Genomic DNA, 22,794 nt, shown 5'->3' with positions numbered 1-22,794 from the left:
GTTAAAATGTAACACATACAGAAACGAACTATAATATAACAATGGCCATATTCCTGACTTGGTGCAGGACATTTTTAAAGAAAAAAATGGCAGGTTGAACCTGGTTTTGTGGCATGCCAAACCTCCCCTTTTATAGCCATGTGAAATATAACATTAAGATGACAACTCAACACTACAGGACTACAATATAAATAAATTGGAGAATACAATTGACAAAGAAACACACGAACAACAGCCAACAAAAGGCAACAAGTTGAAAATTTTAATACGCCAGAAGTGCATTTATCCACACAAGATCTACTAGTGATGCCAAGATACAAAAGTTTGAAAGGCGAAACAAGCACAAAGTCGAACAGCATCGAGGACCAAAAGATTAAAAAAAAGTTGTGCCAAAAACGGCCAGGGTTTTCTGTTAGTTACCAGAACATCCTTATCATTTAGAATAATTTATACTTTTGCAAACAGTAAATTTATAAAATTAATAAACAAAAGCTGTACATGATAGAACTGAAATATTAACTTATTACAGGAAACAATTGAAATATATTACATAACCAGACATTTGCAACACAATATGTAGACACATCCGAATATGTTTAAACCTCAACGCCAAGTGACGTCATATTTGAAATTGTAAAAAATGACAAAAAAATGATGACGTCATTTTAATTTGTAAAACAGAGCATCAAAAAATGAAAAATGACGTCATTTGAATGAATAAGATAAGACTAGGACTGACCCAAGATTACATTTGAACTAAATACTGATATTGCACTTAATAACAATGCACATTTCAATATTTATTAATAGCAAACTAAGGCAGCAATTAACTATATTAGAAAGCTATGTCCGGTTTGTTTTGAATCTCACTTTAAACTTAAAATATCGCACTGATTACGTTGAACAAAATGAAATATAATAAATGAATGCGGTGATTAATATTATTTACCATAACACATAAATATAATAGAAAAGAAGTCAACACATTTGACAAAATCCGATGAGAATTACAAATAAAACATTAAACATTTAAACTAAATACATGAATTTGGGATAGACAAGTACCGTAACACGTTTTATAGTAATGCGAATTCACACTCAGCAAAACAGTCACAATGGGGAATAAGTCACGTTTGGTAATTAAAAGATTAGACGACATAATGACAAACAACAATCTACCATGTGGTAAAAATGTCCTTAGCTAGTTTGGTCAAAGATACATCGTATGGATCCACCAATTCGTGATGGTGTCCATAAAATTTACGGAGTGTCAATTTTAATCTGTCCTCCTCATAACTTTGTTGGAGCAGTTTCTGCGTAAGAAGCACACTCCTGTATATAAAGTCCGTATAGTGTGAACAAGCACGAGAATAACGTATCAATTGTGAAGAAATAAGATATGTATTTTCAATTCATTTGATGTGTTCGAGTGTTTGATTTTTGCGTTTAATAAATAAATCTATAACAATGCAGTTTTGAAATGTTCTTACAAACAATATATAGTGTCTTGTTAAGTGTATATTCTATTGAAAAGGCAAAGAAAGAAGTCGACAAAACAGAAACGACTGCTTCGGAACCGTCTGATACCAGCACCGCTTCATCATCAAACAGGTACAGTAAAGTGAAAAACAATCATTCCCTATTGTTTATTTTACTTTTTTAAGACGACGATGTTCCTTCGGCTCCATTATATGGTATTTATATATCCAAACTCGTTCGTTGTGCCCGTGTGTGTAGTAATGCCATATATTTTATTGAACGTAATTAATGCATTATTGGTAAATTATTAAGTCGGGGATTTCTTTACCACATATTACTTTAAACTTTGACTGCATTCTTTCGTAGATGCAAAGAAGTGATTAGTAAATGTTGACTGAACCTGTAGAAAACTTATTGTACTAAATGCACGGAAATCACTATGTGATCCGTGTAATCTCATCGAACCTTTAAACACACTAGTAAGTAAAGGTCATCCTACCAATCATGTAATGAGTCTCTGAATATAATTTACATTGGCTATAATATCGATTTTTTCATGAGCTAATTAAAACGTAACTAAATTTTTTTTTATTATTTAAACAGGATGTATAAAGACACACAGACGTTCATTTTTATCTCTAACAATCATACTGCCTGTCGATACATCAAATTTAGGCATTGCACAAGTCATGTCTTCTCTGACTGTCCATGTCGTTAAAATACTAGTTTCAGTTGATTTCAGTCTCTGATGCATGATTTTTTTATTATTAATTGTTTTGCCTTTTAACTAGCTGTCAGTAACTGCGAGCAGGCATAGAGCGAATTTCATTGCAATGAAATGCATAATATTACAATTACTTTGACAAAAGCATGCATTAAATTACAATTACAATTACATGCATTTATCAAAGTAATGCATTATATTACAAATAAAAGTGCAAAGTAATGCATTCAATTACACATTACATTTGGAAATGTTATTTTTAAGTGAAAAAAATCAAACATTTAAAAAAAAACATGAGGTCCCAAAAGATGCTAGCATAATCAACAACTGTTTCGTATACCTATTGAATTTACGTATCAAGTAAAAAATCTGTTCACTACAAAAAGTAATGCTTTGCAGATAAAAATGAAAAAACAATATCCAAATAATCATGTTCTTAATAAATCCAGAAATCATAAATTCTGCTTTAGCTAAATCTTTAACAATCTGTGAAAGATATATAGTATGTGAAAAAATAATACCATGTTATGCAATGCAAGAAATAACACAACGTTTTTCTTAAGTTATTCATTAAATTACAATAACATGTAATGCAGAAATTGCTGCATTACACATTACATTGAATAATAAGGAAAAAATGTTATGAATTACATGTACCATGCATTACAATTACAAATTTGCATTACCCAATGCCTGACAGCGAGTACTCTAAAATCGTACTTTTTTGTTAATTTGACATGTTGATACTATTTGGAATGCTTTTAATTTATTTCTAAGGTCTTATAATGGTATCACGTTGTCGTCGTCGTTGTCGTCAACCGAAGACATTTGGTTTTCATACAATAACTTTAGTATAAGTGAATAGAATTTTATGAAATTAAAACACAAGGCTTATGACCACAAATGGGAAGTTGTGATTGCTTTTGTATGTTATGTAGGAATATGGGGCCAAAAGGGGGCTCAAATAAGCATTTTTCGTAGTTTCCAGACAATGACTAGGAATGGTGTATAGGTCTCTCTGAAATTCTGCCACAAGTTGCCATACCACAAAGGGATTATTAGAATTGACTCAAACCGTTTAAGATTTGGGGGCAAAAAAGAACACACAACAGAATTTCATAATTTTGTAGATGATAAAGGTGTACTACGTAAATTTGCACATCGACAGGAAATTACGATTTAAAATTCTAGGAGTAACATCCATTTGAACTTATTTGCTTAAATATACCTCTGCAACATTTTGTCATCTCAAATCCTCTGAAACCACAAAACAGAATTTCATATAACTTTGTAGAATATAAGGACATATATACTATGTAGATGTGCATATCGACAAAAAAATATGATTCAATATTTTTGTTCTTATAAAATTATTTGTTCTTACAGTTATTTTATTTCTCCAGTGACAATGTGGGGAATGACAATGTGGGGACGTAGGGTATGTGAGCGCGCTCACTTAGATTCGTAATTTTTTTCTAGGAGATGCGCCACTTTGAACTTATTTGCTTTAATATACTTCTGCAACAGTTTGTCATCGCAACTCCTCTGAAACAACACTAAAGAATTTCATGAAACTTTGTAGATAATAAGGACATACTACGTAGATGTGCATATCGACAGTAAATTACGATTCATTTTTTTGTCTAGGAGTTCCGCCCCTTTGAAATTATTTGCTTTAATATACCTTTGCAACAGTATGTCATCTCAACTCCTCTGAAACCACACAACAGAGTTTCATGAAACCAACGGTTTAGTCTATATAAAAAAAACGAGAAACAAGAAACACGTGTAAATTACATAAACAAACGACAACTACTGTACATCAGATTCCTGACTTAGGACAGGTGCAAACATTAACAGCTATAATTTCCTTCAGTGACAATGTGGGGACGTGGGGTATGTGAGTGTGCTCACTAGGGTTCTTTAACTTAATTTTAGCCATAATTATGTATGTCATTTTCTATTTTAAGACTTTAGTGATGTATTTAAATGGTTTAGTATGGTAGTAAACTCCATTGGATATTTGAACTGAGATTATGACCACATCTTAATGTAATTGTTGTTTTGGAAAAGAGGGAGGAGGGGCTAGGTTAAAAAGAAATCGGTGATTGGGGACAATTTGTTTTCAAAATTTCGGATATTAAAAAGAACATTTTTTTCAAATCTTTTTTTGTTTTGCAACATCATAGTGTATTGCACAAAAGCAAAAAGATGAATATAAATTCAAATCTTAAAACCAATTCAAGTTCTTTGACTAAACTTATTCTGTGTCAGAAACTTATTGTTTCTATTTTTGTTAACGTAAATTGCCGACGACGGGAGACGAACGCCAAGAGACGATATAAGTTCATTTGACCCTTTGGCTCAGATGAGCTTAATCGGAGTGCTTCTTTTGTACCAACAAATGATGCAAGAGACAAATAGAAAGAAAAATTTTACCAACAACTACAAGATAATGTTTCATCTTGCAATAAGAATGATATGCTTTTAGTTATGGGTGACTTGAATGCAAAGGTAGGCAGAGACACCATACATATGCAAGAGGTGTTAAGAAAACATGCATGTGGGACAATAGTGAAAATGGGGATTTATTATGCAATCTCTGCCAAATCAACAGTCTCCTTATAACAGACTCTATATTCTCACACAAAGAAATACACAAAGTAACATGGAAATCCTCTGATGGAAAATAACAAATTAGATAGATCATATAATAATACGTGGGGATATGAGGACATCAGTATTAGATACAAGAGTAATGAGAGGAGCAGATGTGTATATTGATCACTACTTAGTAAGGTCGAAGATCAGAATCAAACTGGCAAAAATAAAGGTTACAAGAAAACAGACAAAGAGAGAGATATGACTTAAACAAGCTAAACATTATGGATGTAAGGAAAAAGTACAATATTGAAGTGAGAACAGATTCAAAGTACTAGAAGAAAGTGAAATAAAGATCCAGTGATAACATATTGAAGTTCAGTAGGGATATACACCAAGGTAGCTTAGCAGGTATTGGGGAGCAGTAAAAAGATTAGTAAACCATGGATAACCAACAATACATGGACGTGGACGAAAGGAAATACACTAAAAATAAATTACAAGGTACTAGATCAGAAAGATTAAAAGCGAGGTTAAATGAGGAATACAAACAGAAAAACAACGATGTTAAGAAAAGTGTTCGAGAGGATAAAAGGAAGTGGTACCATATGGCTGAGGATGCAGAAAAAGTAGCAGAAAATTGCAGAAGCAAAGATTTATATGAACTCACTAAAGTCCTAACAGGTGAAAGGAATCGATTTGCAAGATCTTTAAAAAGGATGATATGATAGATTGTAACAACTTGAGGGGAGTTACTTTTTAACCTGTTTTCACCAAAGTATTCTGCAGAATGCTGATAGAAAGAATAAAAGAAGGAATAAACAAAAGATTAAGGAATGAGCAGGCAGGTTTTCGATCAAAAAGAGGACCAATCGAACAGAGTTTTATCCTTCAAAACATACTGGATCAAACAAATGAATGGAGGTCAGCTTTAATCATACTTTTTATAGACTTTCAAAAAGCATTTGACTCAGTCCACTGATAGAGTCTATGGAAGATCATGAAGAGCTATATATGGAATACCAGACAAGACCATAAGAGGGATAAGATGGAACTTTAATACCTTGCTAGAAGATTTTGACTTTGCTGACGACATAGCACTTCTTTCATCAAAACTTCACCCCAAAAAGTGTAAAACTCTGAGATCCAAGCAAACAAAGGGTAAGAGCTGAAAACATTATATGACAAGAAAGTTAAAGATGTAGACAAGTTCACATACCATGAGAGCTCTCATGGACAAAGAGGGATGAGGAAGTAGCGACATCAAGAACAGAATACAGAAAGCAAGAGGAACATTCCATTGCCTTCGAAATATATAGTATGCAAGAGGAATTGGACGAAAAACTAAATACACCTGTATGAATCATTAGTTAGACCTGTATTATTGTATGGATGTGAAACATGAAAACCTTCAAGAAAAGTAAAGTGTACAACACCAATGCCTAAGAAAGATCGTAAAAAATAAGATGGCAAAGTAAAACATCAATCAAAACAGTCAACGAAATTGCTAACACCAGAAACTTCAGTTGTGAAATAAGAAGGAAACGGCGGAAATGGATAGGACACATATTAAGACGTGAAAGAGACAACAACAGTTATGTAGCACTACAATGGGCATCGGAAGGGAAACGAACTAGAGGAAGGCAAAAAACTACATGGAGGAGAACAACAGAGAAAGAAAGGAACCAACAAAGATGAACAAGTTGGAACGTAGCTAGAACAGCGGCAAAAGACAGAAAAGGGTGGATTAGCATCGTTGAGGCCTTATTTGACTTATGGCGCGAGAGAATTAAGATTGATGTTAAGGTTCTTTTGTGTCATAGAAAAAAATTTGTTTGCTTCCATGAAACACACAGTTCAAAACTCCTAATAAGTTGAAAATGATAGGAAAAATGAGACGAGAAAATATTTGAAACCGTAAATCTGGCAACTCTATTAGGACTGCAATCCTTGTATCCCAAATTGGTAAAATGAAGTAGTTGAAATAGGTGCGATAACAAATGCAGGATAATTAAATGCATTGTTAAAAGAACTGACATCAACTTAATTATCTATTGTTTATGCGTCAAATTTTGTGGCTGATAGAAAGACATTGCAATTGATGAAAATGACAAAACTAATTATTTGGAAAGTTTTAAATTGGGTGGTAAAATATTTGAACCAGCACCGAAAAGAGATCATGCAGCTTCAGTTGAGTTTCGAAAATGTTTTGCGAATATGGATTTGATTGTTTTTTGTCGATTAAGATGTACGAACAAAAAGCCAATCTGATTGAGATACAGCTCGTGTGTATAAGCTGCTTTGATGTTAGGAATCTTACAACGCTTCGTTTAACTTTCTGTTCTAATAATTATTACAGCAGTCATTGAATTTTAAGTCATATTTTGTGAAGTGTGTATTATTCCGACAAAACCAGAGCATCCCGAAATGTCTTAAAACAGCACGTAGAATGGGGCGTTTTCATATCCATTTAATCAAGGCGTGAACACAGGTTCTGTACTTTAATCAAATTGACACTAAGCAAACCACTTTATGTAGGGGTTTTCGAAGTCCCTGAACTGACTGCAAATCCCAACAAACAAAAATTGTCTATTTCAATAATACTAAAACTTTGAGAATAGGAAAACAAGGTCCATGGATATTGAAAATAAATTATTCCGTTGTTCAAACAGATTTAAAGATTATACTAGTGGAGATTTTCGATGCATGTCTTCGTAGTAACAAAAACCTTTTTGGAAACAGACTTCTTCCATGCAGAACTTGGTCTCATTTGGGAGCTAGTATAAACTTAGTTGCATTTGATACAACATTACTAACAAAGATGAGAAATCTATTGAAGAAGCGTTTAAAATTTAAAACATATATGAGCTTCAGGGGCAAAAGCAAATATGAAAATGTGTATATATATTTATCTTTGTAAGAGGCGCCACATAACGGTTAAATAGCGATGTACAACACGGATATGGAGTCATATTAGGTCAAGGTTAGCTTTATAAAATAATCAGAATAAAAAGCTGTAAGGAAATTTTGAAATCAAAAGATCTGACAAACAAAAAGAAGGTACTGCATTGCCTCTTGTTTCTTTAAAGTTGTAAGGAGGGGAATACCAGAAAAATATTAAAAAAAAAAAACCACTATTATTTGGTCTTTTAGAATCTGTCTACCTAAACAAGGGCGGGGTGGATTGATTAATTTGAGTATTTTTTTTTTTTTTGTACTGTTTTTTCAATCTATCATTCCGTTATTTTAGAGCTAAACTATCGAATTATAAACAGAACTCGAATTAAATAGAAACAAACAGAATTTCATGGACCCCTTGACAAAATTTGGGAAATTTTCACAGAATCTTACTCGTAGGATGTACTTTTACACTTCTTTTGTCATTTTTTTTTATCTAACTGATTTATGAATTTACTTTGGCGTTGCCACTCAGTTTGTCATATATACACACCACGGTACCTCTGGTTTTGTTCGAATTAGTATTTTGTTACCCTTGTTCTCAATGCCTAATATTTGTTGTTTGCTTTTACAGATTTGCACAATGTCCTATCGTCGAGGGACAATGGTCTTCAGAAAAAGATACTGAACTTCTCAGTTTACAAGAGCAAAATAAAAGTTATGAGGAATCAATGATGACAATGCTTAAAGCAAAACGGATAAAGGAGGATGAAAACAGGTGACTTACTTACTTATTTACTTCAAATAGGCTCAAGTTGTGAAACATGAATTAATACATATGTTCATTAAAATATAAGAATATGGTTCAATTGCACTGATAGAACTAATCACCGATAAACAAGACATGAGGATATTAATTAATCTACTAAAAACTACTTGAAAATGTGGACACAATCCCCATTGCATAATGTAAACTATAAAAAGATGACAAAAAATATATGGACTCTTTTTTTAATTCAGTAATGACCATAGTTGATATACGTATTTAACATTTTAAAGAACATTTTACTTTTTAACAATAACCATAATAAACCTATTTCTCGTATCAAATATAAAATAAAAGAACTAGCCAAAGAATTTGTTTTTTCCCAGCCGATAAAGCTGATAATAATATTATTATTGTTTGACGTAAATTTTACATTGAGGTTCTGAAAAAAGAAATCACCAATTCACCAACATTCCAACTGACTCCATTTTCAGGAGACGACATCTGTAACAAACATCAACTTTTAGCTACCGCTTTACAAGCAGAACCAAATATAATGAAAGTCTTAACTATGTATTGTCCTCCGAAGCTACACAAAACACCTTAAACAAATATAGATTTATTTCGTCTTTAAGCCATTGTTCCACTACTAAATTGTCTATTCTTCTTACCAGTACACTTGGTACAATAAAAAACCTGATAATAAATTGTTCAAATAAGGCCTTCCAAAATAGTGGTATTAATTACTTTTGGAGTGTGAAGAACTCGTTGGGTAAATTGCATGCTTATATTGGTGATTTTGAATCGTTCAAAGTTTTGATTTTTCTACCCTATATACCACATTGCCGCACATTCTCATTAAGAAAAAATTACACACCTAATTAAATGGGCATATGTTCACACTCTTTTAGGTCATTTTTTAGTAGCAATAATCAAACAAAACTATGTCAATAGGTCATGCTTTGATACTATATACTGAAATGCAGTCGACTTTAGCGTTTGATAGTTCATTGATAACATTCTGGCGTATCACAAACAAACAACTTGCTATGTCTCATTTCATTGGCCGAAAGATTTAAATACAACAACAATGTAATAAGTGTGCACGTGAATTGACACAGGTGACCGACAATGGAATTTACTATGTTACTACGAACGTAAAAACAATGATTTGTATAGTTTACAAACCTTTGGTCAAAAGAAATAAATAAATGTTTTATTAACTTCAAAAAGTGGGGTCGAAATATTATACTGATAGTTATTAACTTCAAATAGTGGGGTCGAAATATTATACTGATAGTTTGTTTTAAGTAATATTCTAAGTTCTTTGCATGCAGCAACTCAATTATCTTGTACCCGGCATGATGAGAAATATAAGGATAAAATAAAATACATGTGCCGCTTTTATACGGACGAATATATGAACCACTTTTAATTTCTTTCATACTGACGATAGGTTATAATCCTAACAATGTTGTAGTCACTTATAATAAGTATCTCATAATACTGATCCATTACAATCATTAATCAGTGGTTGCACTGACATTCCTCTTTTATTATTTTCATGCTATAAAACATACACACAGTACAAAAATGTAGCTATTTAGCGTACCATAAACGGAGGAAATTGCCCCCCCCCCCAAAGATAGAAACAAAATAACTTTAATCGTATCATTGGTGCACCTGAATGAATTCAGTGAAGGCATGTTGTTGTAATAAATTGAAATGTTACATCGGCGAAGATTATTTCTTATGCATGTGTGGAACTAAATAATAAATTAATACTTGTGAGAAATCGTAGTTTATAAGTTTGAAAGAGTTGATATTACTTTGCTTCATAAAACAGAATGGCCAACGTAGATACAAGTATCTTGTCTTAGGGAGGGATAAATCCTACTTTGTAAAGAATCACTCTGATTCAAACAAAAAATTCTCTGAAACTGATATTATCAAGATGCTTGATTTCTTGATTGACAACATATTTGTTACGTTCGGAGGACGTGTTTTTCAACAGACTGTCGGCATTCCAATGGGAACAAACTGTGCCCCTCTACTCGCCGACTTGTTTCTTTATTATTATGAGGCTGACTTCATGCAGGAACTTCTTAGGAAGAAAGATAAGAAGTTAGCAATATCCTTTAACTCTACTTTCCGCTATATAGATGATGTTCTTTCACTAAACAATTCAAAATTTGGTGACTATGTGGAACGCATCTATCCAATCGAACTAGAGATAAAGGATACTACAGATACAGTTAAGTCGGCTTCATATCTTGACTTACATCTAGAAATTGACAATGAGGGTCGGTTGAAAACAAAACTTTACGACAAAAGAGATGATTTCAGCTTTCCAATTGTGAACTTTCCATTTCTAAGTAGCAACATTCCAGCAGCACCTGCATACGGGGTATATATCTCCCAATTGATACGATATTCCCGTGCTTGCATTTCCTATCATGATTTTCTTGATAGAGGTTTGCTGCTCACAAGGAAGCTATTAAACCAAGAGTTCCAAATGGTGAAGTTGAAATCATCCCTTCGTAAATTTTACGGACGCCATCACGAGTTGGTTGACCGTTATGGAATAACCGTTTCACAAATGATATCGGATATGTTCCTTACGTCGTAACTACAATCCCCTTCCCTTTCATGAATATGACCTACCGAATTAGACTATTTACCGGATTTGTAATCACTTAAGCAACACGACGGGTGCCACATGTGGAGCAGGATCTGCTTACCCTTCCGGAGCACCTGAGATCACCCCTAGTTTTTGGTGGGGTTCGTGTTGTTTATTCTTTAGTTTTCTATGTTGTGTCGTGTGTACTATTGTTTTTCTGTTTGTCTTTTTTATTTTTAGCCATGGCGTTGTCAGTTTGGTTTAGATTTATGAGTTTGACTGTCCCTTTGGTATCTTTCGTCCCTCTTTTATAAGGAACAATTCTCTTGTTTGAATTCGGGGCCTTTTATAGCTGACTATGCGGTATGGGCTTTGCTCATTATTGAAAGCCGTAATGTGACCTATAGTTGTTAATTTCTGTGTCATTTTGGTCTCTTGTGGATAGTTGTCTCATTGGCAATCATACCACATCTTCTTTTTTTTAAATATAAATGTACTGTTTTCGATTTTAAATGGATGAACATTTATCTTTCAATTTTATACTGTAAGAATAGAGCTGCATAACATTGTTGAACTTTCCGCTAAAGTATATGTAGTATGTATTCGTATTTAAAATGAAATACAAAACGAAACGTGTATGATAAACTGATAAACAAAATATCAAAGAATTAAGGATGACTAAATGCATGCACAAAAAAAAACTCACCTTTCTATCGATACATTTGAATGATTTAATGAATAAACTCTTTTTTAAAAACTGTTTGTGTCTATTTACATAGATATAGGAGGATGTGGTGTGAATGCCAATGAGACAACTCCCCATCCAAATAACAATTTATAAAAGTAAACCATGATAGGTCAATGTACGGCCTTCAACACGGAGCCACTGAACAACAAGCTATAAAGGTCCCCCAAATTACTAGTGTAAAACCATCTAAACGGGAAGACCAACGGTCTATAAATATTTACAATATATAATTTACGTTCGTTTTTCAACCGAGAATAGCAAAACCTAATGAAGTATATCGTTGGAGTTTATAAACTACATTTAATCATCCCCTGTGCCATGATTGGCCATCTCCGTTTTTTCTTAACAAAGCATGGTTGGTTACATGTTAAGAATTTACTTACAATTTCGGGATTTTTTTTTTCTTCAAGTAAACGGAAAAAAATCGCTATCCTATGTCGAATACATAAAACTTGGAAAAGAATATGAAGTGTTTGTAGAAAAGTACGGTTTCATTTTTAACGTTAACAACGTTAATTCATCGAGTCCATTTAGTAAAAGAAAATGCAGGATAAGCAAGGGGGGAGGAATTAATGGAAAAATATGTGAATTGAGGTTTTTTTTTATCCTACATTGAACTTTTGATGTCGTCCCTTGATCTAGAGGAGACATTTAAATTGAATATTTATATGTGAAAACTGTTAAGATTTTAAAGTTTAAACTTTACTACCAATTGCAGAAAACTATAAAACCAATGAATTTCACATGCACATTTATAAAAGCTAGAATTGTGATTGGAATCATGTATGAGAATATGTCGATGGAAGCTTTAAACGACCTTGACCAGATACGTGAATATTAATCAGTCCATTCAACGTTATAGTATGTGTGTTCTATTTTCGAAGGTGTGAGGTCGAAGGTTTGAATTGACCAATGGAAACGATCGTTCCTTAGAGAGTTAATCTAATAAAGTTTGTTTGACTGATTACGTCGCACTACCTTTCGCTAAGCTAAGCCGCATATGAGTGTATCTGCCCTTGAATTTTTACTAGATAATATTTTGTTCGCTTTAGGGATTCCGTATATCGTCAGGTTATCGGAATTTCAATGGGGACTAACTGTGTACCACTTATTGCGGACCTGTTTTGTATTGCTGTTAGTTACAATTTATTGCAAAAATCAGCAAAGACCCATCGAAACAACTTCTGATAAACAAATTTAATAATACTTTTAGATATCTGGATGATATTTTGGCACTCAATAATAACGACATCAGTATGTATACTAAATTAAAAGAAATTTATCCTGTTGAACTTACATAAAATAAAGCTAATACTAACAATGACCACTGCCCTTTCCTCGATAGATATTGATATCTATATCATTAACGGAAAGCTTAATACTAAAATTTATGATAAAAGAGGTGATTTTTCATTTCCTATCGTTAATTATCCATTTATAGATGGTGACGTCCCCTTGTCACCATCTAACGGTGTTTATATATCCAACTTTTACGATTCGCTCGTGTAAGTAAAAATGTTTTAGATTTTAACGAAAGAAATTTATGTATTACTGAAAATATTTTACAACAGGGTTTTCAATATCACAAACTAGTCAAAACATTTACTAAATTTATCATCGGTATAACGACATCAATATTAAATATAGCTCAACATGCAGACTTCTTATACGTTCAGGTATTTCACATCCATTTTTTATGGAAATATTCTTTATAAAGCACAAAAATGTCAGTATTCACCTCAGAAGCTTACAAACCTTTAAATATACTTATTAAGAAGGGATATAGTTACGATACTGTTGTCAGGTCATTAAAGATTGCATATTTTGGCGTTAATATTGATTCACTTATAGGCTCTTTGCATCGAAACTAAACACATTTATTTAAAAAAAACAGTTGCTGGCAGGACACGGGTTATGTTCCTCTCATATATGTTATGATGGTATTATACTTAACCCCTAACGTAACTCGAATAATTCAAGCCCTTTCCGTGTCCGATTTTCTCCCACACGAGGGCTTGAACTCCTTATGATCATTGGCCGCGTCGCCTGCTCTCTGTGAGAGAGAGCCAATCGGCGGCGATCAGGATAATGAGTCTGCGCAACTGTCTTGTAATTATCTTACCAAACACGTGTGTTCAATTAACACAAATCCGATAATAATTCATTAACATCAATTAACATCAGTTTGCATCATTTAACATCAATTAACATCCGGAACTCCTCCTTCTTTAGCTGCCAACTTAGTAAAAAATTCCCATATTGCATAGCGGTGTGAATTTTCCGGTTGACGGTCTTTATCGAGGAAGACGTTCAGGCGTTAATGTAGCCTTCGTAGATCAGCGGAATATAACGACTGAATTATTCGGGTTACCCCTAACGGGAAAGATTGTGCCTGATATTCATATGATGAAGACATAATCTTTCAATCAGTTTAATTAAAGTCTAGAGCTGGCATGTCAATCAACTGCTAGTAGTCTGTTGTTATTTTTGTATTATTGTCATTTTGTTTATTTTCTTTGGTTACATCTTCTGACATCAGACTCGGACTTCTCTTGAACTGAATTTTAATGTGCGTATTGTTATGGGTTTACTTTTCTACATTGGCTAGAAGTATAGGGGGAGGGTTGAGATCTCAACATGTTTAACCCCGCCGCATTTTCGCACCTGTCCCAAGTCAGGAGCCTCTGGCCTTTGTTAGTCTTGTATTATTTTTAATTTTAGTTTCTTGTGTATAATTTGGAGTAAAGTATGGCGTTCATTATCACTGAACTAGTATATATATATTTGTTAAGGGTCCAGCTGAAGGACGCCTCCGGGTGCGAGAATTTCTCGCTGCATTGAAGACCTGTTGGTGACCGTCTGCTATTGTCTGTTCTGTGGTCGGGTTGTTGTCGTTTTGACACATTCCCCATTTCCATTCTCAATTTAATTAGAGCCCTCATATGTAAACCACGAGTGTAAATTATAGAAAAGACAAACTTCCTTCAACTATCAAAACAAACAAAAGAAATCAAGGATATAAATATATAAAACAGCGAAAACAGCTGCAATACAGACACTTTGATATTCAAAATTGTGTATCTCCTGCACATTTAAAAAAAGTTAGGTCTATACTACACAATATTTCACAATTTTTACATCATGAACATTGTGGTTTCATCTATTTTATAGACTCATCTTTCATTTTGCCGTTAAATAATTTGTTTTTCTGAACACAACAACTAATTGCCCATCTGTAAACGCGAACAAATATACAAGTTTGAGTATTGTAAAATATTATGAGTTGGACCTGAATTACATTGTATAATACTTCTATAAAGTAGCCAACACATTTATGTGTTTAACCTTCGTTTCTTAAAAGAGATTTTGTAACCAAAATTAATAAATACCTTTACTGAATTCTTTCATAGATACACAGACCTGGACAGCAAGTTTTAGAATTTAACGGCGATATATCGAAATTTAATATAGATTCGATCCGGGTTCAACTTATCAATGATCCCTTGAATAAATTGATTCTACCTATTCAACACTATAGTTCAATCTTTGAATATTGATTTATTAGGAATAAATTTTGATTTTGTTATCAGCAATTTAAAAACATACTTAATATTACTCAAATGTACTTTCACGGTACTACGGAACTTGCTGTCAGTAACTACGAGTACTCTAAGAAGTTTCTTTTTCGATTTTAGGATGTACAAGTACCCGTTCACGTCCGTTCTCTGTTTTTGTTCGACATATATTTTTATTTGTATCCATCTGATGAGTTTAGACTTTTTCATCTGATATTTATAGTTTGTTCTTATGTTGTACTGTTACCGTACTGTACCAGGTATGGGGGGGGGGGAAAGGTTGAGCGCTCGAAAACATGTTTAACCCCGTCATATTCTTCATGTCACTGTTCCAAGTCCTAAGTCAGGAGCCTATCCAGTGGTTGTTGTTGGTTAATGTCTGTCATATTTGTTTTTCGTAAATTATTTTGTAATAAATTATGCCGTTAGTTTTCTCGTTTTTTTCTCATTGATGAAGGCCGGACTGTTACATATAATTGCTTACACAACTTCATTTCAACTTTGGTGGATAGTTGTCTCATTGGCAATCAAGCCACATCTCCTTATTCTAGATCTTAAATATGCGTATATAATATAGATGTGCTTAAGCCATTTCAATTGATATCTTAGTTCGTGTGTTTTTATATTGTAATGTTATACCACTGTTTCAGGTTAGGATGAAGGTTGGCGAATGTTAAAACGTTTAAACCTGCTGCATTTTTATGCACCTGTCCTAAGTCAGAAGTCTTTTGTTCCATGGTTGCCATTTGTTGGTGTGGTTCATAAGTATTTTTCATTTCCCGTCAATGTTTTATTGTGTCATGGTAAATGTTTGTATATATATACATGTATATATGTGTTTGTTTTTAAAGTGATAAAGATAATAACACAAAATTGACTGCTGTTACCATATTTTTGACATTTTTAGCTCACCTGGCCTAAAAGGCCATGTGAGCTTTTCTCATCACTTGGCGTCCGTCGTCGTCGTCGTCGACGTCGTCGTCGTCGTTAACAATTTTTCAAACATCTTCTCCTCTGAAACTACTGAATGGATTTGAATGAAACTTAGCATGATTGTTCCTTAGATTATCCTGCACAAAGTGTGTGCTTCGATTTTTGATCCGACAAAAAACATGGCCACCGTTACTTAAAATAGAACATAGGGGTCAAATGCAGTTTTTGGCTTATATCTCAAAATGAAAGCATTTAGAGCAAATCTGACATGGGGTAAAAATGTTCATTAGGTCAAGATCTATCAGCCCTGAAATTTTCAGATGAATCAAACAAACCATTGTTGGGTTGCTGCCACTTAATTGGTAATTTTAAGGAAATTTTGCAGTTTTTGGTCATTATCTTGAATATTATTATAGATAAAGATAAACTGTAAACAGCAAAAATGATCAGCAAAGTAAGATCTACAAATAAGTTAATATGACCAAAATTGTCAATTGACCCCTTAAGGGGTTATTCTCCTTTAATGACAATTTTTCACAATTTGTTCATCACATTTGCTAACTTTAAAAAATCTTCTCCTCTGAAACTACTGAATGGATTTGGATGAAACTTAGCATGATTGTTCCTTAGATTATCCTGCACAAAGTGTGTGCTTCGATTTTTGATCCGTCAAAAAACATGGCCGCTGTTACTTAAAATAGAACATAGGGGTCAAATGCAGTTTTTGGCTTATATCTCAAAAACGAAAGCATTTAGAGCAAATCTGACATGGGGTAAAAATGTTCATTAGGTCAAGATCTATCAGCCCTGAAATTTTCAGATGAATCAAACAAACCATTGTTGGGTTGCTGCCACTTAATTGGTAATTTTAAGGAAATTTTGCAGTTTTTGGTCATTATCTTGAATATTATTATAGATAAAGATAAACTGTAAACAGCAATGATCAGCAAAGTAAGATCTACAAATAAGTTAATATGACCAAAATTGTCAATTGACCCCTTAAGGGGTTATTGTCCTTTAATGACAATTTTTCACAATTTGTTCATCATATTTGCTAACTTTAAAAAATCTTCTCCTCTAAAACTACTAAACCAAATTCAACCAAGCTTCAACTGAATGATCAGTAGGGTGTATAAAATAAAGTTTGTGCTTTATTTTTTATTTCGTCAAAAAATATGGCCGTCATGGCTAAAAATAGAACACAGGGTAAAATGCAGTTTTTGGCTTATATCTCAAAAACTCCAGCATTTAGAGCAAATAAGACAAGAAGTTAAAGTATTTATTAGGTCAAGGTTTACCTGTCCTGAAATTTTCAGCCGAATTGGGTAACTGGTTTTTCAGGTATAATGCCCCTGAATTGATGATTTTAAAGAAATTTTGCAGTTTTTGGTTATTATCTTGAATATTATTATAGATACAGATAAACTGTTAATAGCAAAAATGTTAAGCAAAGTAAGATCTACAAATTAGTCAATTTGACCAAAATTGTCAATTGACCCCTTAAGGAGTTATTGCCCTTTAAAGACTTTTTTCACAATTTGTTCATCATGTTGACTTACTTTAAAAAATCTTCTCCTTTGAAACTGCTGTATCAATTTCAGCCAAACTTAGGCTAAATGAGTTTCAGAGTATCTAGTATAAATTTTATATTTCATTTCCTTGTATGTCAGAAACATAGCTCCTATGGCTAAAATAGAACATAGGAGAAAATGATTTTTTTTTTGCTTTTGAAGAAAATAGGACGATTCAAAGAACATTAAATAAATTGAAAAGCCAAAATAATCATTGATGAGAGATTTAACCAAAAAAATTAAGGTGAGCGATTCAGGCTCTTGAGAGCCTCTTGTTATATATTATGTCTGTTTTGTTCACACATCGTTTTCAATATCATGGAATTTAATACGACTGTCATACAAGTGAGAGGTTTAGCTTTTGATTTTGTCATTTGATTAGGAACTTTCCGTTTTGAATTTTCCTCGGAGTTCAGTATTTTGTGATTTTAATGTTTGCAACTTACTTTGTGCGATAAAGTATCATGCCCAGCCCCAGATTATTACTGTTTTGGGCAAACATTGTGTGCAGGATTGCATTACTGTTAGTATTGTCATGCTGAGTAAAGATTCAAAATCATGGGAAGGTCTACACTTAACGTATTGAGATGGTAAAGAAACTTACGGAGGATTAAGGAATTTTTTTAAACTTTATCTCCCACGATACAATAATCAACTGTTGACCTTATATGCATTATATTGAAAACGATGCATGAACAAAACACACATAATCGGAAAAATAGTCAAAATATCGTCACAGCAGTCATCACTGTGTTACAATTTCAAACCAATTTCATTTTTAATCACGATTACAAAGTCGTAATTATATAACAGCCCTTTCGTAGTTTTACAATTTTGTTATTGATTAAAGAATATGTTATTATGAATGGTCTAGCATTACTGTTCAATAACACTATACCGCTTTCATGAAATTCTTGATAACCTATTAGCTGTGATAAAACGTTTTACAGATCCCATTTATGTCGTGTGTGCATTTAGATAATTTTAGATGTATTTACGATTTACACGAACAACTTTTCGATTGGATGTTCTCTTTCTTATATAATTATCAATCAAAATGAAATTAAAATGATAAAGCACAAATCAATCATCGTTCGATTTTGGCAGAAGGGGCGAATTTTCTTTACTGAATAAAAAATTGGTTTGTTACTTCAGTGAAAATTCTTTTTTGACAGCTTATAATGTTTATCACTTTATGTAAAAGAAGTAATTTAAAATAAAATGAATATGACTTTTTAATAGAAACTGACTATTTTTTCAGTTTAATTTTAAACCAAGCAAAAATTACAGGCACTTAAACATGCTAAAAAAGAAGGTGAAAAATACATTTTATAATATACAGACTACTTTAATTTTGATATATTGTTTGGAACGTCAAATCATGCAATAAACATTTTGTTTGAACAGCAAGCTTAAAACGAAAGTACAGCAGTTAGAAAGGGATTTCCTAAAGAAAGCAAAGGAAGTTGACAGTTTGAAAATTGTAAAACAGACCTTGGAAGAAAGATTAAACAAACAGACAAAAGAATAAGAACGGTAATTAGACAATCAATGTATTTTTTAAACATATGAAATATACTGTTTTGTTTTTATAAAATAGGCACTGGACAATTTTTTTTTAAATTGAACAAGAACTAATTGAACATCGTTTCATTCGACTTTTGTCCAGGTTGTTTAGAAATGAAAGAATGTTTGTTTTTAAACAAATCTTTCCAGTCAATACCAGAATGGGTTAATTTCTGTTTGGCGGTCCTAGCTAAAATAATTTTAAAAGTGCATAATCCAATTAAAATATTTTTTATGAAAAAAAGTATCAAATGATAGTCGCAGACTTCCGTATAAACTCTATAACATCAAAAGTCTGCTTAGTGAGATTTTTATCAATCTCTACAATTTTATGGATTTTTGCCTTTTCTTTTCTTTAACTAGAACTTATCAGAAATGTGATTTGAGTAGACTAAACGTTCCAGTCAATAGCTTAGTGGTCTCTCTGTTTTTCTTAAACAGAATCCCCTAGGTGAAAACGACATAATCTACATAAATTCATAATACACTGATACAGCAAATGGTGGTCAATACGTAACCTTAACAACGGAATTCATTCATTGTGTCTGGACACGAAAGCAGGATCCTTAATCGGTTTAAGCCACCTTTAAGATTAACTCAAAATCTCTTTGAACAACACTATAGAACATTATGGAGGGATGACACTAAGACTCTCCCAAATTCTGATCAACGTGTAATAAAAAGAATAAAAAAACAGCACTTTAGACTTAGGCAAAAAGTCCCAAACAATAATTTAACACTCATGAATTCATTAGATCATCCCAATATATACAGTTGGAAAAAAGTATTGCAACACCAAATTGAAATTGAAATTAAAAAAACACTTTTCATTTTTTTGGGATATAATTTGGTAAAATAGAACTAGTTAAACATTATTTAAGTATCACCTGAGTTTAATCAATAAATATCGACTCGATATTTTTTATCTGCACATGCAGCTACTGTACCCGTAAACAGCAAAACAGTTGTTTTTATCCTCTTTGTTTTCAACCCTTTAAATAACCAAATTTTTAAAGTTATGTGATTGACACCTTATAATGGGTCCTTGACAACTCTTAACTGTCAAATGTGGCATAACGTTTGTACCTTTTCGCCATCGTATGTGACGTCACATTTTTGTAATTACGTTGACGCCTGGACTGATTCGGGTGTGTCTATTCTGTGTTAAACTTTAATAGCATTATGTATTCGGGTTTAGTTTTCTGTAATTAGTTAATACTTCAGTTTCATTATGTATATCTATTTCATATTCATTTGTTAAAATTTGATCTTCAGTGCTGTACAACTTTGTACCTTTTTCACTTTCGATCTTTTATATCTGGGCGTTATGTATTCGGGTTTAGTTTTCTGTAATTAGTTAATACTTCAGTTTCTTTATGTATATCTCTTTCATATTCATTTGATAAAATTTACTGTTTGCAATAGCATGAATTGTTCTATATAATAAGAATGTTCTTATCCCGGGCATAAAAACAATGCCGTATTTGGCGAAACCTTTTCAACTTTTTATCTCCAGTGCTGTACAACTTTGTACTTTTTTCACTTTCGATCTTTTATATCTGGGCGTCACTTGTAAGTCCTGTGTGGACATGGCGCGTTTTTGGCGTATTGAGTTTTAAACCTGATGCTTTTTGTTATCTATTAATCATGTTTTTCTTTGTCTAATATGTTCTCCTATTTATTTGTATTGTAGTCCTGTAATATTATGTTGTCATTTCAATGTTATATTTAACTTTGCCATTAAAGTGCGAGGTTTAACATGCCACAAAACCAGGTTCAACCCACCACTTTTATTCCCCTTTAAAAGTGTCCTGTACCAAGTCAGGAAGATGGCCATTGTTATATTATTGTTCGTTTCTGTGTGTGTTGCATTTTAAGGTTGAGTCGTTTGTGTTTTCTCTTATTTTTGAGATATTGAGATCAGACGTGGCACGGTACTTGTCTATCCCAAATTCATGTATTTGGTTTTCATGTTATATTTGTTATTCTCGTGGTGTTTTGTCTGATGCTTGGTCCGTTTCTGTGTGTGTTACGTTTCGGTGTTATGTCGTTGTTCTCTTATATTTAATGCGTTTCCCTCGGTTTTAGTTTGTTACCTCGATTTTGTTTTTTGTCCCTGGATTTATGAGTTTTGAACAGCGGTATACTACTGTTGCCTTTATTTAACTGCAGCCAGATGGCAGATTATCTGCACAAGGGAAGCAGGGATGTCGATGTAAAAACTGCACGTATTGTTGGTCATCACCATTTCACTATAAGTCGTTTTGAGAATAAATCAGGCAATAAACGCTGTTAAAGACATTTCAAGATAATGAAGACCCCCTATACCATTTGCTAAGGAAAATCAAGCATAATGAAGGTTGGTCAGAAGGAAACCCATTGCATACAGGACAATCCTAAAAAGAGAGTGGTGGCCATACAGGAGCTTTTTAACAAGAACTGTTCGAGATCGACTCATCGCTACTGGTGATCGTGCGATAAGACCATTTCCGAGACCTTTGCTAACGAACAGACACACAGTTTTCCGTATCCAATGTAGTGCAAAGCTCGCCAAAGTTGGAAATTAGCATCGTGGAGGAAGATTCAATGTTCAAATGGAATTCGGTTTATCTTCCATTGTACGATCGTAGCCCGGATTTCAACCATATCGAGCATATTTGGGACACTATTGGGCGGAAAGTGCGCGAAAGGACACCCCAGTTCAAACACATCATGAAATAAACAATGCCCACATCAGAAATGGTTGCTGCTACCTTAGCAACAAATTAGTCGATTTATGGCAGGATTCAGAAGACGTTTAGATGCGGTTATCCGTTTGAATGGAGGCTGCGCACCAAAGTACTAATTCTTTGGCGTATAACGATCAACCATGATATGATCAGTCATATAAGGATTAATTTTGAAATGTCTGACATTGTAAAGTTCGACTACAGTAAAAGTTGTAAAATGCATTTTTTGGTACAAAAAACACTCCATTTTGGTATTAAAATTGTGGTTATATAAATTATTTTTTTTCAAACATTTTTTGTTCGTTTCAATGCCAATGTTATCATAAACTATGTTTCAATAATATTGTACACATATTTTATTATATTTCATCCAAAAAAAGAGGCTCATTTTTCAAATTTTAAAAAATCAAGGTGTTGCAATACTTTTTTCCATGTGTATAGAATCTGTTATAGGCAATATTAACCAACATATTTTTATAAATCTGTACCGACAATTAGACTCAGATAGGCGTAAGTTTGGTACAAATGCATAAAGAAGGCTTACTTAATGAAAAACAGACCTGAATATTTAGATATTCCACAAC

At 33.0% G+C, this 22,794-nt stretch overlaps 1 protein-coding gene across 1 annotated transcript in view; it reads left to right on the top strand.

Moving 5' to 3' along the window:
- The window catches only part of LOC143043206 (uncharacterized), a 62,160-nt gene that overhangs the window by 37,906 nt on the left and 1,460 nt on the right, over nucleotides 1–22,794 (top strand). Inside the window, exons 7-9 of the mRNA XM_076215618.1 lie at nucleotides 1,535–1,611; nucleotides 8,337–8,480; nucleotides 19,323–19,451. Of these exons, the coding sequence (XP_076071733.1) occupies nucleotides 1,535–1,611; nucleotides 8,337–8,480; nucleotides 19,323–19,446 (345 nt within the window). The 3' untranslated portion in view covers nucleotides 19,447–19,451. The remainder of the gene's footprint in view (nucleotides 1–1,534; nucleotides 1,612–8,336; nucleotides 8,481–19,322; nucleotides 19,452–22,794) is intronic.

This window comes from Mytilus galloprovincialis, chromosome 8 (assembly GCF_965363235.1).
Source record: "Mytilus galloprovincialis chromosome 8, xbMytGall1.hap1.1, whole genome shotgun sequence".
NCBI classification, from domain to species: Eukaryota; Metazoa; Mollusca; class Bivalvia; order Mytilida; family Mytilidae; genus Mytilus; species Mytilus galloprovincialis.
Note: the sequence above shows the minus strand (reverse complement) of the source record. Positions and strands in the feature narration are given on the sequence as shown.